This window comes from Diceros bicornis, chromosome 18 (assembly GCF_020826845.1).
Source record: "Diceros bicornis minor isolate mBicDic1 chromosome 18, mDicBic1.mat.cur, whole genome shotgun sequence".
Taxonomy (NCBI): domain Eukaryota; kingdom Metazoa; phylum Chordata; class Mammalia; order Perissodactyla; family Rhinocerotidae; genus Diceros; species Diceros bicornis.
In genome coordinates, this window is record NC_080757.1 from 27,608,484 (window position 1) to 27,626,312 (window position 17,829).

A 17,829-nucleotide genomic window follows, 5' to 3' on the forward strand; every position below is an offset into this window, starting at 1 on the left:
ATTCTAGGTACCAGAGATACACAGGAAAAACACTGAGATTTGGGGCCGGCCTGGTAGCAGAGTGGTTAAGTTCGTGCACTCCGATTCGGTGGCCCAGGGTTCACAGGTTCAGATCCCCGGCACGGACCTACGCGCTGCTCATCAAGCCATGCTGTGGTGGCATCCCATATAAAGTAGAGCAAGATGGGCATGGATGTTAGCCCAGGGCCAATCTTCCTCAGCGAAAAAGAGGAGGACTGGCGATGGATGTTAGCTCAGAGCTAATCTTCCTCAAAAAAAAAAAAAAAAGATGGACATTAATTTCTAATAGGGCAGATAGATAATAAACAAGTAGACAAATTCAAACAGTAAGGGCTATGAAGAAAATAAGGTATGTGAAAGAAAATGAATGAGAAAACACTGGCAGAGGCAAACATATAGCATATATTATTATTGACAATTTAATATTAAAAGCTCCTGAGATGACTTCTCCAACTACAAGGCTTCTGTGAAAATAACCACAATTTTTTTTCCCCACTTGTATTTTCAAGAATTTAAAGGAAGGCTCTTTGAGGGCAGGGATTACGGCATTCATTCACTCAGTCTACAACTAAGTTTCTTTTTTTTTTTTTTTTTTTAAAGATTTTATTTATTTGTTTATTTTCCCCCGAAGCCCCAGTAGATAGTTGTCTGTCATAGCTGCACATCCTTCTAGTTGCTGTATGTGGGATGCGGCCTCAGCATGGCCAGAGAAGCAGTGCGTCCAGTGCGTCGGTGCGCGCCTGGGATCCGAACCCGGGCCGCCAGCAGTGGAGCGCGCGCACTTAACCGCTAAGCCATGGGGCCGGCCCTACAACTAAGTTTCTAGCACTAGGTTAGGTACTTGGAATATAAAGATGAATAAAACCATCACAGACTTCAAGGAGGTCTCAGTCTGCTAGAGAACCTAGTGTTGTCCTTAATAAAACTTAGAGCCTTGTGGAGAAGATAAGAAGAGTAAGATAAGGTTAAAAACTGAGCAGTACAAGGAAATTCCAGATGGGAATCTAATTCAAAATTGAGGATGCGGGCCGGCCCCGTGGCTTAGCGGTTAAGTGCGTGCGCTCCGCTGCTGGTGGCCCGGGTTCGGATCCCGGGCGCGCACCGACGCACCGCTTCTCCGGCCATGCTGAGGCCGCGTCCCACATACAGCAACTAGAAGGATGTGCAGCTATGACATACAACTATCTACTGGGGCTTTGGGGGGAAAATAAATAAATAAAGTCTTTAAAAAAAAAAAAAAAAAAAAATTGAGGATGCCAAGGAAGGCTTCCTGAAGGATTAGCAGAAGTTGGTCAAAAGAGCGAGGAGGAAGAGAAAGGGCAAAAAGAATGCAAAAAGCTTCTAAAGGTCTAAAGACTGTACAGGTAAACAGGAGCTTTATAAGCCATCTAAAACTTTTGGAATTTGTCCCCAGAGTCAGTGAGTTTTTTCACCCCCAACCTGAAAAGCTAAAAATACAGACAGTATGTATGAAACAATAGTTTTTAAGATACAGGACATCAGGTAAGGAAGAATGATTCCTGAGAGAGAAGAAACAAATAAGATATGCCCTATGATTGCCTCAGGTTATTGTCTTGAGAGAGTTTCCACACTGTGGCACGGGGAGGGGAAACCCATATAGCCAAGCAAACCTGAGGTGAAGAGACACTGCTGCGAGTCCAGGAAGTCCAAGAAGACTAAAGTTCACAGGGAAGAATACCAGAGTGGAGAGAGCTGCACAAAGAACGAACTCCAGAGATCTGCAAATGGACCTCTCAAGTATCTAGTAGAGTACTGATCAGCACACGGCAGTGAGGAAACGATCCAAGATAGTAGAAAGAACCACCTGAAATGATGAGGCACTCTCATGGGGCATGGAATAGTGCCCACCAGCCAGGATGGAAAACCTCACAATTAATGGAGCATTAGATAGAGGACTCAGAAGGAGCTAGACTCTATTGAGGTAGCCCAAAACTATACTCTGCTCAGGTCCCACCTAACAAATCCTAAAAGCAAAACCCAAAAGGATCAAAATGATTCCAAGTAACTTAACTGCATCCCAGAACAAAACTCAAGAGTATTTATAGAAATATAACAACATCCAGCACCCAACAAGGTAAAATTCACAATATCTGGAATTCAATAAAAAACTACCAGGCATGATTCTATTTACATAAAACTATGGAAATGAAAATTAATCTATAGTTACTGAAAAAGAAAATCTGTGGTTGCCTGGGGATAGGAGGATGAGGCAGAAAAAGGTCCATTGGTCTATCTTGCACTTAGGATGGATCTTTTTTCCAGGCATCATTTTGTAATATCATGCACAAGTCATTGAGAAAATGTTGGGTTCACTGATTTTACAGACCTTACAAATGTTAATACAGTTCATTATACAATACCAAAGTCATTCTATAGTATCACCACCAACATCATCAGAAAAGTCTATAAGTATCAGAAAACTGCCAAGCTCACAATGGTACACACAGTTTTTCAAAATTCTGATTTTCACTTGAAACCTCAAATTTTATCAGGCTCCCTTTATTTTCAAGAATTACTATAGTTAGTCTATCAGTCATTCTTTCAAGTAAAAATTATGTTCCGTGAAAACAAGTGGCTAGTACAGCTCACAATCCAAACTGTCCTACAAGTGCTTTTCCTCAAGACAGCCATCCTGCTCCTGTAGGCAAACGTGTTTTATGAGTACTACTCATTTCTTCACACAGGTGAAACATCTCAAGGGCTGAGATTTAATAAAATTCGCAATTTTTACTACCTCATCAAGGACATTCTTAAGTGAAACTGGCTTTTTTAAACTGTGCATTAATGATGGTGAAGAAAATTACTATTAATACAGTATATTAATATTAATACACTATTTTGATTGTGCTAAGGCACCAACAGTTTCACCCATCATTGCTTTTGCACCATCAGTGCAAATGTCAACACAGTAAAAAAAGGGCAAATAACATCTTAATATTACTATAAAAATACTTTTGACTTCACAGACCACCTGAAAAAAAATGTCAGGAATCTCCAGAGCTCCCTAGACTACTCCTTGAGAACTGCTGCCCTAAGGACACTGAAAGAACTTTAAGGAAGTGGAGTTCACAAACAGAATGTAGAAGAGAAAAAAACTTTCAGATCTCTTTCTAGTCCAATTCTCTCATTTTATAAAAGAGCAAACTGGGTCACAACGAGGATAGGGTTTACTATCTCACACATTAGCAGCAGAGATGTGACAGCACGTAGCACTTCTGAGTTGTCTTCTACTGTTCTTTACATTATACTATTTTTTCTCTTTTTCCAAAAATGGATTTATCAAATTCCACATTTTTCTTCTTTAAACTGAACAATGGCATAAATACATACATTCTGTGGAGAAAAGGAGTTTATCTTTCCTAATGGAGAGTTGAGTTCTATGGTCTTTCCTGCAGCAACTTTTGTATCCAAATGGTGTACCTCCTTTTCAAAACAATGACGTTTTCTAATCTATAAACACAGAATCAAAATGAAGTTTAATGTAAACTAAAAGTTTGAACAGGCTAATTGTTCTCAAAGGTCAAAATAGCTATAATGCGTGTCTTCAGCATAGGAAAAAAAAGATGACTATTTCTAACTAGCAATAATCCAATAATTTTTTAAAACAGAGACCTTATTACAAGACTTAAATATAGTAATACCTCTTGAATCCTAACCAAAACAGCTTTAATTAGTGATATGTCAAAACTATTGTATTGTAAAATGATCTTCCCATAAAACAGGCCCACCATATGGATACCAAGTATAGTATTAAAGCAAAATCCAATTACATATCTAATTGGAAAATTAAAGTAAATAAAAATGGAAACTTCATTCTAAATTGAAAAAAAAGAATAAAAATTTTAAATGTAAATATTCATAATTTCCTACATGATAGAATATTACTTACCAGATATTTGCTAATCCAAATTGTATTTGACTAAATATCTTTTATAAATACCACTAAGTTTTCTTTCCAAACTATCTATGCTTTTTTCTACTTGCCAAAAATCTATTCACTTACATTATAAAGGGGGGGGGAGCATTTCTACTGATAATCCCATTCCTACCAAAAAAGAAATGAGAGCCAATGAAGTCAGGGAATAAATGTTATATGTTGAGCCCTACCTCACAACATCCAACTCTCTGTACACATTTTGGGGGAAAAAAAGTCTCTATAGATTCACACTTCATTTGTAATTGGTGCTTTTCCAAAAATAAACTAGTTCATTCTATTTCTAAAAGCAAGGTTTAGGGCCAGCCCCGTGGCTTAGCAGTTAAGTGCACGTGCTCCGCTACTGGCGGCCCGGGTTTGGATCCCGGGCGCGCACCGACGCACCGCTTCTCCGGCCATGCTGAGGCCCCGGCCCACATACAGCAACTAGAAGGATGTGCAACTATGACATACAACTATCTACTGGGGCTTTGGGGAAAAAAAGGAGGAGGACTGGCAATAGATGTTAGCTCAGAGCTGGTCTTCCTCAGCAAAAAGAGGAGGATTAGCATGGATGTCAGCTCAGGGCTGATCTTCCTCACAAAAAAATAAATAAATAAAGCAAGGTTTAATTACGGAAATTAATAAAGATTGTTAAGTGGAATAGGTAAACTACATAAGGATGCAAACACTTTTTGAGAATATTCAATTAAAAATATATAATCATGGGGCCGGCCCGGTGGCGCAAGCGGTTAAGTGCGCGCGCTCCGCTGCGGCGGCCCGGGGTTCGCTGGTTCGGATCCCGGGCGCGCACCGACGCACTGCTTGGTAAGCCATGCTGTGGCGGCGTCCCATATAAAGTGGAGGAAGATGGGCACAGATGTTAGCCCAGGGCCGTCTTCCTCAGCAAAAAAAGAGGAGGATTGGCGGGTGTTAGCTCAGGGCTGATCTCCTCACAAAAAAAAAAAAAAAAAAAAAAAAAAAAAAAAAAAATATATATAATCATCTGCAAATGACATGCTAATTAATCATCTTTTTTGTTTGTAACTAAGCCTATTAAAGTCCCAGCCTCTCTACCTTACTGCCGTGAACTCTATGAGAAAACACTGTATTCATCTATGAAAAGTACATGTCATTTAAAATATCTAGTAATTCAGGTTTTCCAACAATTTTTAGAAATAAACATATTTTATCATGTACTAATATTAAAAACTTAATAACTAAGAGTAAACCTTGTCATTATACTAAAATTATCAATACCAATAATATCCATGACATAAATACTCATATCGAAGGTATTTTGGCCAAAAGAAAATGCCATTATTAGATAAAAACAACAGAAGAGTTAAAAGTACAAAGTAGCTATATTACCAAAATCTGCCATAAGTAAATATTTCACTGTCCAATTCCTCTTATATAAGAAAGCACCATGCAGTTTCACTTTAATGATAGGTTATTGTGACTAACCTACTATCTACAAACTCCTTTGTAATGAATAACTATACAAAACAAAATTACAATAATTTACCATTTAATTTACGTCCGTGACAAGACCCAACTAATCTCTACAAGTGCACGGAAAATTTGATTGATAACTGACTATCTTGTTCAGCTGTAACTAAGGGGATTATTTCACTGCCAATAAACTCTGTTTACCTGCTGTGTAGTTTCTAAGGGTCGAATTCTTTTCTTCTCTACTTGAAAATCGTCATTTTCATCTACGAATATGGATGCCTGTTTCTTGGCAGATAGCTTTGCAGCCAGCGTAGTTTTTTCAGGAGAGTCTTATATAAGAAGTCAAAAAATTAGCACAAATAACTTACACTTAGGCAATTTTTCTAGAAAAAAATTGGAATCAAGATGTAAGACATATCTAAAAATTTCATAACATACTTTAAAACATGAAATGCTAAACATATTTAAAAGCACTTTATCACTCAGTTTACTTTAACAAAGATATAGTAAACATTTTGAGAAATATGCTTTCAACAGGAAAGTCCAATTTTAGGTTTATGCTTTTGTAGACCACTCCCAGTAACATGGTTTAAAAAAAAAAACTAAAATTCTCTCAAGAAAACGTGTTTCATTTCTATAAAAATCTGTCTTTGCAGTGTCTCAATGTTCCTTTCCTACTAAGCTTCTCAAGGCTCTTTAGGCTTAAAAACATAGTAGAATCAAGATCCTATAATCTGCCTTTTAATCCCACAATCCTGAAAGCTCAATCTCAAGGTCATTAATGACCTCTTAATCACCAAATAACATTATCCCCATTTTATAAACGTGAACGCTAGGTTTTAAAGAAGGCAAGTTCATGCCCAATAACATATAGCTAACAAGAGGCAGAGCCTGGATATGACTGACTCCTGCTGCCTGACTCTAAAATCCATAAGCATAACCTCTAGGCATACAGCCAAACATAATGATCTGTCTTTTTGAAACATAACAAACTCATTTCCTTTTTCCTTAATGTCTGTAACACCGTTCTTAACTATTCTTATACATTGGTTTCTCTCTTTCTGTAAGTTAGAATGTTAAAAGTAGCTTCCTTCCTCTCTGCTCTTAGAGAAGAGCATTCTCTCCACTCCCAGCGCTTGAATTCATTTAATGAGCATTTATTTTATTGAGTCCATACAATTCCAGACACCATGGAAAAAAACATGAAAAATAAAAACAGTCCCTGGCCTTAAAGGATTTATAGACTATTAGGGGAGAAAGCCCTATAGGCAGGTCCAATACTATTTTCAAAAAACAAGTTTGAGTTTGCACAAACACAGAAGTGAATCTATGCCACACCGCACCGGTTTTCAAGCTTTTTCTGAGGAGGACTATATTTTTTAAAGAAATATTGTTTAAAATTTCCAAAATAGGATGAAAGACCTACAACTTCCCTGATCCACTGTCCCCTTCCCCCTACAAGCCATGTTTCTTCCTAAGACTCATAAGAGCATCGCTTGAAAACCACTATATTCTAAAATCTTAATAGTTCTGCCTTTCATACTTAGGTCTTTGATCTACCTGGAATGGATTTTTGTGTATGGAGTAAAGTAGGGCTTCAGTTTCAATTTTTTCCATATGGATATCCAACAGTCCCAGCACCACTTATAGAAAAGTCTCTCCTTTGCCCTCTGCTCTGTAGGAAACTTCTATTAAAAAAAAAAAATCAAGTTTCTGGATACATGTGGAACTGAATTTAGGTTCCCTATTGGTTTCCACTGGTCTACCACTGTGCTAATACCAAACCGCTTTAATTACCATAGCTTTATATATAATAAATCAGGATATCTCATAGATCAAGTCTTCTCACCTTGACCTGCTTCTTAAAAAGTGTCTTGGCTATTCTTAGTCCTTTGCATTTACATAAGTATTTTAGAACAGACATGCAATTTTGAGCTCTGCAACTTTGTATGGGCCCATTAAAGGTAGGGAGGCTCTACCAAAAACAATAAGTTAGTTTTAGAAAAACTGAACTGCTATGTGCCAAATAAGATTGACCCCAATTTATTAAAAAAAAAAAATCATATTATCTGCATATACAAAAAGGCTTATCTTCCTGTTCTTTAGAGCAGGGGAGTTTGCAGGAAGCTTATTGAAGGAGTTAAGTCTTTAAAATACAAAGTTATAAAGAAAAAAGATATATTCAGAATACATTTTTTAAAAAAGCCTCTTAGGAACCAGTAAAAAAACAACCCAGCAGAAAAATGGGCAAACAACTTGAATCGGCAATTCACTAAAGGGGATATTCAAATGACCAATATACATATAAAAAGATGCTCAACCTCATTAGCTACCAGAAAAATACCAATTAAAACTCACGAGAACAGGGGTAAGCCTGGTGGTGTAGTGGTTAAGTTTGCTTGCTCTGCTTTGGCAGCCCGGGATTCATAGGTTTGAATCCCAGGCGTGGACAGATGCACTGCTCATCAAGCCATGCTGTGGTGGTGTCCCACATACAAAATGGAGGAACACGGGCACACATCTTAGCTTAGAGCCAATCTTCCTCACCAAAAAAAAAAAAAAAGGTGAAGATTGTCAGATTGAATAAAAAAGGACCTAACTTATTCAAAAAAAAAAAAAAAAAACTCACGAGACCACCACACATGCACCAGAATGGCTAAAATTTTAAAAGACTGGAAATATCAACTGCTAACAAGAATGTTGAACAATGTAACTTCCACATACTATTGGATGTAGGGCAAGGGGCTACATAAACTGGTTCAACCACTTTGGAAAATGTTGGCAGTCTCTACTATAGCTGAACATATGCATAGACTATGACCAGCAATTCCATTCCTAGGTGTATATGTAATAGAGAATACTTATATATTTGCACCAGAATGAACAAGAATGTTCATAATAGCATTAAAAACCTAAGGTAGAAACCACCCAAATGTCTAATTAGGTAGAATGGACTAATAAATTGTGATATATTCACAGAAGGAAATAACATACAGCAACAAGAACTACTACTACATGCAACAACATGAATGAATCTCAGAAATACAACATTAAGCAAAAATAGACAGACAGAAGAGTACAGATGTAATTTCATTTCCTCACAGGCAAAATTCATCAGTGGTGACAGAGGGGAGGAAAGCAATTACCTATGGAGAGAAAGGATAGTGACTGCAAAAGAATATGAGAAGGGCCTCTGGGGTGTTGGTAATGTCCTATTTTTTATCCAGGTGGTAGTTACACGAGTGTGTTTACTTTGTGAAAATTCATCAAGCTATATACTTAGGATTTGTGCACTTTTCTGTACTTAGGCTATATCTTATTAAAGAATTTACTTAAAAATATAAAGAGAATATCAGAATACAACCCTGATTTACCCCATCTGATCCTTCAAGAGACTATTCTAATAGTCTAACTCACAATAATGTTAAAATGCAAGTTGTGTATATAATAACAAACAACTGATTTTTTACAAAGGCACAAAGGCAATGCAGTGGATAAAAGACAGCCTTTTCAATAAACGGTGCTGAACAATGAGATATCCATATGCAAAATCAATGAACTTGGATCCATATCTCATACCACATACAAAAATTAACTCAAAATGGATCTTAAACCTAAAAGTAAAATCTAACACTGTATTTGATTAAAAAAAAACTTGTACTCAAAATATATAAAGAACTCTCAAAACTTACCAATAAGAAAAGAAACAAAAACAGGCAAAAGATTTGAATAGACATTTCATCAGAGAAGACATATAGATGGCTAATAAACACATGAAAAGATGCTCAACATCATAAGTCATTAGGGAAACGCAAATTAAAACCACAATGAGATACCACTACACACCTATGAGAATGGCTAAAAAGACGGACCATACCAAGTGTTGCCAAAGATGTAGAGTAACGGGAACTCTCAGACACCATCGGTGGGAATGTAAAATGGTATAACCACTTTGGGAAACAGTTTGGAAGTTTCTTAAAAAGCTAAACATAAGTGATCCCGTCATTCCACTCTTAGGTATTTACCCAGAAAAATGAAAGCATATGTCCATAACAAAGACTTATACACAATGTTCATAGCAGCTTTATTTGTAATAGCCCCAAACTAGAAACAACTCAAATATACATCAACAGGTAACTGGATAAAGCTGTAGTATATCCATACAATACAATATTACTCAGCAATACAAAGGAACAAACTGTTGATACATGCAACAACATAGATGAATTTCAAAAGAATTACGTTAAGTGAAAGAAGCTACACATAATAAGTGTACAAATTGTATGATTCTATTTACATAAACTCTAGAAAATGCAAACTAATCTATAGTGATAGAAAGCAAATTAGTGATTGGGGACAGTGAGTCATGGAGGGGTAGGGAGGAGGAATAACAAAGGGGCATGAGAAAACTTTGAAGGTGATGGATATGTTCACTATCTGACGCAAGTTTCATGGAGGTATACTTATGTCAAAACTTATCAAAGTGTACCATTTAAATAAATAGTTTATATCAAGTATATTTAAATAAAGGTGTTTTTAAAAAAATACAGGTTATTATAAACCAGAGTTCTTATATTTAGCTCAAAATCAATTCCATTCATTCATACAACAAATATTTATCTAGCACCAACTATATGCCAAGCATTCTGCTAGGTTCTAGGGATACAATGGTAAGCAAACTGACACAGTCCCTGACCTCACAGAGTATATAGTCTGCTAGGGGAAACAAGAGATTAATAAAAGATGCACACAGACAAACAATACAAACTGTGACAGGAGATACACAGTGAGATGACAGAATATAATAGGGAAACCAAATCTGATCTAACAGAAAGGTCAGGATGGCTTCTTCAAGGAAGTGACATTTAAGCTGAGACCTAATAGAAGAGCAGAGTGACAAGTTGAAGATGTAACATTCCTCAGAAGAGACACTGACACAAGCAAAGGCTCTGAGGCAGGAGAAAGCATGACCCTTTGAAGGAATGCAAAGAAAGCCAAAAGGGCTAATAGTCAACAAGGGTGTAGGCGACACTACTGGTCACCCCTCCAGTATCTATTCCACCTCCTCTTCCTCACTCCTAACAGATTCACACTTTAGTTCAAGCAGCCACCCTCCTCCACACGCAGTCATGTGCCTTAGAGGAAGATGACTCCATCCTTGATTTTAAGTGGATACTGTTCAGATCTAAGTCAGTCATGGCAACCTCTTTTCTCCCTGCCAGTTATTAGTTAAGGAATGGCATGAGTGAAAGCAGGAAAAGAAGTTATTGCATGCTCTAAACAAGAGATGGCAGTTTGGACCAGGGAGGTATCAATGGGGAAATAGAGATTTGCATGGAGAAATGAGGTAGAGCGAAGTGTACAGGATGTCTCCTAGGTTTCTGGTATAGGCAAATAACGATCAGTCCTTTCCATATAGTCAAAGCTGAAGAAATATTTTTTAAAAATTAATAATCTTATGTTATTCTTAATATATTTCTCTTAAATAAATCTAATAAGAACTATTTAAGGATCATACTTAAAATATACCTGACCCTCATGTAGGATACTGGCTTCAGAAGTTCATGCAAATTTATCAACAAAGAATGAGGCTAATTAGATTTTGTCTTGCAATATAAATCAATGTTTTATAAAATTCTAACCTATAATTAACAATACTGCTTCCAAATAACATCAGTTTCTGAATATCATTTATTTTGCCTCACCTTCTTCAAAAAATGATTTAAGCTAAAAAAATGTCTAAATAAATTAAAAGTCAAGCCAAGAATAAAATAGTCCAAGGATATCTGGACTATAATAAGTAAGCAATAATTAAGTTTGCTATTACAGACACCAACAAACCTAGGCAAAAATATAAACTACCTTGACAAGTTAATGAAGTGCCATTTCTTTTAGAAGGTGGTGTACTTGGACTGTTGAAATGATGTGAAGTCACTTGGTTCACGTCATTGTTTGTAAGATTCTCTGAATGGCATGTACAACAACATGACAATGGTACTTCAGCTTTTTTACTTAAGCTTTCATCCACTGGCTTCCCTAAAAATGAAAGAACTTATTTAGAATATTTATAATTAAAAAAATATTAATCTTCCTCTACAGCTAGAGTGAGCAACCACCCCAATTTGCCCAGGATTGGGACGTTTCCCAGGATGTAAGATTTTCAGTGCTAAAACCACGAAAGTACTTGGCAAATGTGGACACGCTGGTCACCCTATCTGCAGCAACAAATTAGTACAAGAGAGAAACACTTACGCCAGAAACATTTATAGAGAAGTTATCATCAATTTACATAACTTACAAAAATATGATAGTCAAAGATTAATAATGTAATAAAGGCACAATCACTCGAGTATTCATTTATATTGAGATTTATTAAAATATCAAGCAGTGAGGATTAAAATAAAAACCTAAGTATATTCTTTTCTTTTTTTTATGAGGAAGATCAGCCCTGAGCTAACATCTGATGCCAATCCTCCCCCTTTTTTTTTTTTTTTTACTGAGGAAGACCAGCTCTGAGCTAACATCTGTGCCCATCTTCCTCCACGTTGTAAAGGACGCCGTCACAGCATGGCTTGACAAGCGGTGCGTCTGTGCACGCCGGGGATCCGAACCTGCAAACCCTGGGCCACCGAAGCAGAGCGCGCACACTTAACCACTTGCGCCACCAGGCCGGCCCTAAGTATATTCTTAATTACTGCTATCTCTCTAAATGAGAATTAGAAACTTAAATCATTCCCACATTATACTTCTATTTCAAATAGAAACAGGTTTCACAACGTATCAATTCTGATAATGTATCAAAATATATTTTAAGGTCAATATCAAATAAAATAGATAATTTTTAATACTAAATATAATACAGACTTGTAACAGGTCTACATTGTGTGCCTACATGTATAAATAAACAATTCATAGGTACTAAAAAAAAAACTGAATAATTTATTTTATTTTCTATAAACAGTACTGATATTATTTTCCCATCTGTATTTTCCCATACTACATAAATCCTACTAATTCTATTTTCCAGAGTCTCCCATTAAAATTTTAAGTTATTAACAGATAATCTCATTTTTCCCCAAAGATTAACATCAGTAACAATCAAAATGCACAACCAAAAGCCTATAAAATTTTTACTTTTTACTTTTAATACAATCTTATCAGTAGCACAAACAATTCCTTTTAAAAAACATATATATGGGGCCGGCCCTGTGGCTTAGCGATTAAGTGCTCGCGCTCCGCTACTGGCGGCCTGGGTTCGGATCCCAGGCATGCACCGACGCACCGCTTCTCCGGCCATGCTGAGGCCGCGTCCCATATATAGCAACTAGAAGGATGTGCAACTATGATATACAACAATCTACTGGGGCTTTGGGGAAAAAAGGAGGAGGATTGGCAATAGATGTTAGCTCAGAGCCGGTTTTCCTCAGCAAAAAGAGGAAGATTAGCATGGATGTTAGCTCAGGGCTGATCTCCCTCACAAAAAAAATAAATAAATAAAAAATAAAAAACATATATATGTACACACAAACACACCCCTACACACACACCCATGGTTAACTTTAAATTCTTCTAATACTTTAAGTCAAAGCCATCTAATTATGTCACTGAAATGTATCCAATATTGTATTTCAGATTCATTATGTATATTAATCTTTCATAAAAGCAAATGTTACTAGGCATTTGCTAGTAAATAAAGTAAAAGTAATGGGAAATAATATGAATTCATAAAAACAGTATTACAATAAACTGCTTATCTGGAATCCGAAAAAGTAGAAAGATCAACTAGAATGTTTTCTTTTTTATATATTCCATGTTCTAATGTTATGAGGAAGTGACAGATAAGCAAATACATTAAAGGACTTACTCAAAAAAAGCAATTGTTTGTATATAGTATCATGACAATCCCATCTCTTACATACAAATTATCATAATTATTTTCATAATAATAATTCTAAGCATTCTAAGATTCTTATGTATACTCTGAATCACCAAATAAAGGACTACATTATGTTCAAAATTGTTTTACAGTTAATTGAACATATTGTGCTATATTGAAACTCTTGGAAGACGACTTATCAAAAAAAATCTTAAAACAATATTTAAATTAGCTAGAACATGGTTGAATCATTCTGGATAAAAAGTACTTTGTTATATCTTTTTCAGGTCCCAATAAGCAACCTGAAGAAAACAACCAAGTACTTACCACTAAGAGATTGTTGCCATGCTAAAGCAGAACAAAGTAAGGCTAAGCTTTTCCCACTTCCTGTAGGGCTCTCCAACAAACAATGTTGCTTACTATTTAATCCTCTGACAATCTAATGATACAAAAACAATAAAAAATCAATAAACAATTTACTTCATTAGAGTCTCTTTCCATCAGAAGTACAAATACAACCAGAAGTAAGGTTGCACTTCAGGGAACATAGCAATAGCAAAAGGGAGAACTGGCATTTAGTTAAACCTTGACCTTATTCCTTTATACCTCTCCCTAAAATTACGTTGGACTTAAAAGCATATCAAGCACAAAAGAAATGAAAAAAAGCAATTGGTGCCTGAATGATGCAAGCACCATCGTTTCTGTAAAACTAGAATACACTATCATCTTTAAGGAAAACTTAATGAGGGATACTGCTAGGGGGAGTGTAAATGGCTACAACCACTTTGTACAGAAATTAACAATTTTACTAAAGCTGAAGATACACACCAGCAAATCCTATGTATATACTCAAAACTTCTTCCCAAATGAACACAAGAAAACATGCATGAGAAAGTTCACAGCAGCATTGTTTATAATTGCAAAAGACTGTAAACAACCTAAATGTCTATCAAAAGGAAAATAGATTAAAAATTTCTGGTATAGTCATACAATGGAATACTATACAGCAATGAAAATTGATTAACAAGCAACAGGGCTATATCTTAAAAATAATGTCAAGCAAAAAAAAATCAAGCTCTGAATAAAGATATACTATAGTATATCATTGTGCGAAGTTTAAAAACATGTAAAGTAATCCTCTATATTGTTTATGGACACCTACATAGGAAATCAAAGCACAAAATCATGGCTAAGAAAGAAAAAGAATAAATTCAGGATACTAGTAATCTTGTTACTCATAAACAAGGTATAAAGTAAATATGGCAAAACATTAAGATTTAACAAAGCTGGAAAGTTGGTTTACTCATGTTTGTATATTAACTTTCCATATGATTGAAATATCTCAAAAAAATATGGTGAGAAATATAGTATTGTGTAAAAGACAGTAAATACTCTGTAGAAAGCGGTAATTCTGTAAAGTACATAGAAGTTCGAAATGGGCTAAGAATATTTTTCAGAATATTCTCCTTTTCCTCCTAACCAGATACAGTTTAGTAGTGATCAGTATCATTTTTCCAAAGGTTAGATGTTCTTCAGTGAATCCAGCAAACATTTTCAATCCATCTACTGTCTGAGAAAATGAATGTAGTCACAGACTCAAAGCATGTTATGAATTATAAGCATCTGTATCTTAAAAAAGACTTAAAATAACTGCTGAAAAATACGTACAGAATTCATCATAGCAAGCTGTGATGGATAAGCTTTACAAGGAAAATTAATCTTCACTCCACCAATTGTATATTCAGACCATATTGAAGACGTCATGCTTTCTTGTTTTTACTTCAGATTCCTAACTGCAACAGAAATGAAAATAAATATAGAAACAATGTCATTCAAAGGAAACCAGATACCCAACACTAGGACAGAAGTCTAGAAATAAAAATTGGATTTAATAAATCTATAAACAAGACAAACGGAAGTAAAAGAATTTCCTAGTCTCATAAACCACAGCGGTTGAGAACACATCTGGGAATCTGACAAATCTGGATTTGCAGCCCTACTCTGCCAAAGCTGTGGACCAGGAGTTAGGAGGTATAGGTGCTAGATCAGGTTCTGACAACAATTTACGTATGTTCCCTTGATCACGTCTCTTCACTTCTCTAGACTAAGAACTGTATCTGTAACAATCCCTCACTTAAAAACTGTTGTTGTTGGGCCGGCCCGTGGCTTAGCGGTTAAGTGCGCGGGCTCCACTGCTGGTGGCCCCGGGGTTCGGATCCCGGCGCGCACCGACGCACCGCTTGTCCGGCCTCACAAAAAAAAAAAAAAAATGTTAAAAAATGTTGTAAGGGAGAAAGTGCCTTGGCACATAGTAGGTGCTCAATAATTCTTTTTTTTTTTTTTTTGTGAGGGAGATCAGCCCTGAGCTAACATCCCAGCTAATCCTCCTCTTTTTTTTTTTTGCTGAGGAACACGGGCTCTGAGCTAACATCTATTGCCAGTCCTCCTCCTTTTTTTCCCCAAAGCCCCAGTAGATAGTTGTATGTCATAGCTGCACATCCTTCTAGTTGCTGCATGTGGGACACGGCCTCAGCATGGCCAGACAAGCGGTGCGTCGGTGCGCGCCGGGATCCGAACCCGGGCCGCCAGCAGTGGAGCCCGCGCACTTAACCGCTAAGCCACTGGCCGGCCCTCAATAATTCTTATTTAAAGGTCAGAAGGGTATAACTGAAAAGAAGATGGGGTTTGGAGTAAGGCAAACCTAAGTTCGATTCCACTGTGTGAATCACTTAACCTTCTCAAAGCCTGTTTCTTCATCTGTGAAATGGAGATATTACCTACCTGGTAGAGTTTTATGAAAATTAGCACTGAGTTAAGAATTAAATAAGGTGATGTACAGAATGTGCCTAAACTCCAGTATCTGACAGAGAGGAAGTGATCTACTTTAATCTCCCCCTCTTCTAAGCCTCCTTTTCTTAAGCTAGGACACAAAGACGTAATTCAGAGACTGTGATCTCTTGATAGTGCGTGCGGAAGTTTTCGTGCATGGCTGCAATTATCTGAAGAAAGTCCACAGATTTCTCATTTCCAGAACTATGTCCTAAGTAAATGAAAATAGAGGGGAAAATGATATACAGTGTTATCAACTGAGGAATTATTTGCAATAGTGAAAAAAAATGGTAAATTCAATCTGGGGATGGAGAGATGGTTAAAATAGCAATAGATTATGAAGCCAACAGTAGCCTTACCCCTAGCTTATGTGTTCCGAAAGAAGTTAAGAACCACTATCCTCAGGTATTCTCCAGTTCTAATATCTTGTGATTCTATCTGTGAAACTCTTGAGAATGAGATTTGGTGGAATCTAACCTCTTAATCCGCACCAACAACTCAACGCTGGCCTAGGTACTCAGATATAACCTAGAAATCAATCCATCCACCGTCCCAGCGGGGGCAACATGCATCTCAACATGAGGCAGCTTCCCCCATACAGTGAATAAAGGACCAAAAAAAAAAAAACCGATCTGCCTCCCGCCGTCGCCCCCTGCCGCCAAGAGTTAACGCGGGGTCCCGGAGTAGTAACACGCCTCTGCTCCAAAGAGGTAAGGCCAGGCGCCCTCTCCCCAGGTTTTCTTCCTCATACTTCCCTCCCCTCTCAGCGTGTTTAGATCCCCGAGCCCTGATGATCAAGTCAACACAATGGGCCTGCAAGGAGGTCGGGCGAGAGCTGAAGGCACCCTTCCGGCAGGCTTGGCGCCCTCCCCACGAGAGACAGACTTGCCTGCTCTGAGGAAAACCGAAGCAGCGCCGACTGGTCTGCGAGCAAAGAAAGCGGAGCCCTGGCAGGGAAGAAAGGTCACAAACCTCTCTCTCTTCCTCACTGGGGTACTACTCCCCGGGCCTGAGCGCGGACTCGGGGCCGCTTCACCTGTTCTCTCCTCCAGCTCTCATCCGTTCCCTCAACAACGCTTTCGCGGACGAATTCCCGCCTCCCGCCCCCTGGACTCCCAGCACCCAATCACCTGCTAGACCAGAAATCAAGCAACCAATCCCGGCGGGAGGTTAGGGGGCGAGAACCCTGGCACCCAATGGAAGCCTCCGCAATAAGAATAGACTCAAGGTACTTGGCGGCACCGGAAGGCGAACGCCGAAAGAGTGAACGACTCGCGCAAATCCCAGGATTTAAAGGAAAAGCGTCTTCTCTGTTTGACTTTTGAAACCAGTGATTTAACCCGTGCATCAGTTTCCTTGGAAACTCGAAGTCTCATTCTAAAGGTCTGTAGACCGACGGAGAGGAAACACCTCTAAGCCTTGCCGAGTTCTTCTCTGAGCATTCATCAGTGCCACTCAATTCCAATTTCCGAACTTCAGCGTAGCCAGGATGTCGCAAAGACGGAGGCGGGAATTGCCAGACTACTGAGCCCCACTAGGCGAAAAGGTTCGTTGACAACTGGCTACAGTATCTCATAATATTATTCGAGGCTTTCCCGGATACCAGATTCAACCAGAGAAACGCTCCCGAGCTCTCCAGCACCAGGTCTCTTCTACCTCCATTAAGGCTTGTCTGCCTTCTGTCCCTCCTAAAACCAGTTTATTCTTCTTTGCC

General features: G+C 37.7%; 1 protein-coding gene across 1 annotated transcript in view; it reads right to left on the minus strand.

Annotated features, from left to right (window-relative positions):
• BRIP1 (BRCA1 interacting helicase 1) overlaps nucleotides 1-17,192 on the minus strand; it is a 167,549-nt gene extending 150,357 nt beyond the window's left edge. Inside the window, 6 exon segments of the mRNA XM_058560489.1 lie at nucleotides 3,373-3,492; nucleotides 5,612-5,739; nucleotides 11,273-11,446; nucleotides 13,614-13,725; nucleotides 14,955-15,075; nucleotides 17,005-17,192. Of these exon segments, the coding sequence (XP_058416472.1) occupies nucleotides 3,373-3,492; nucleotides 5,612-5,739; nucleotides 11,273-11,446; nucleotides 13,614-13,725; nucleotides 14,955-15,050 (630 nt within the window). The 5' untranslated portion in view covers nucleotides 15,051-15,075; nucleotides 17,005-17,192.
• Nucleotides 17,193-17,829: the final 637 nt, after the last annotated feature.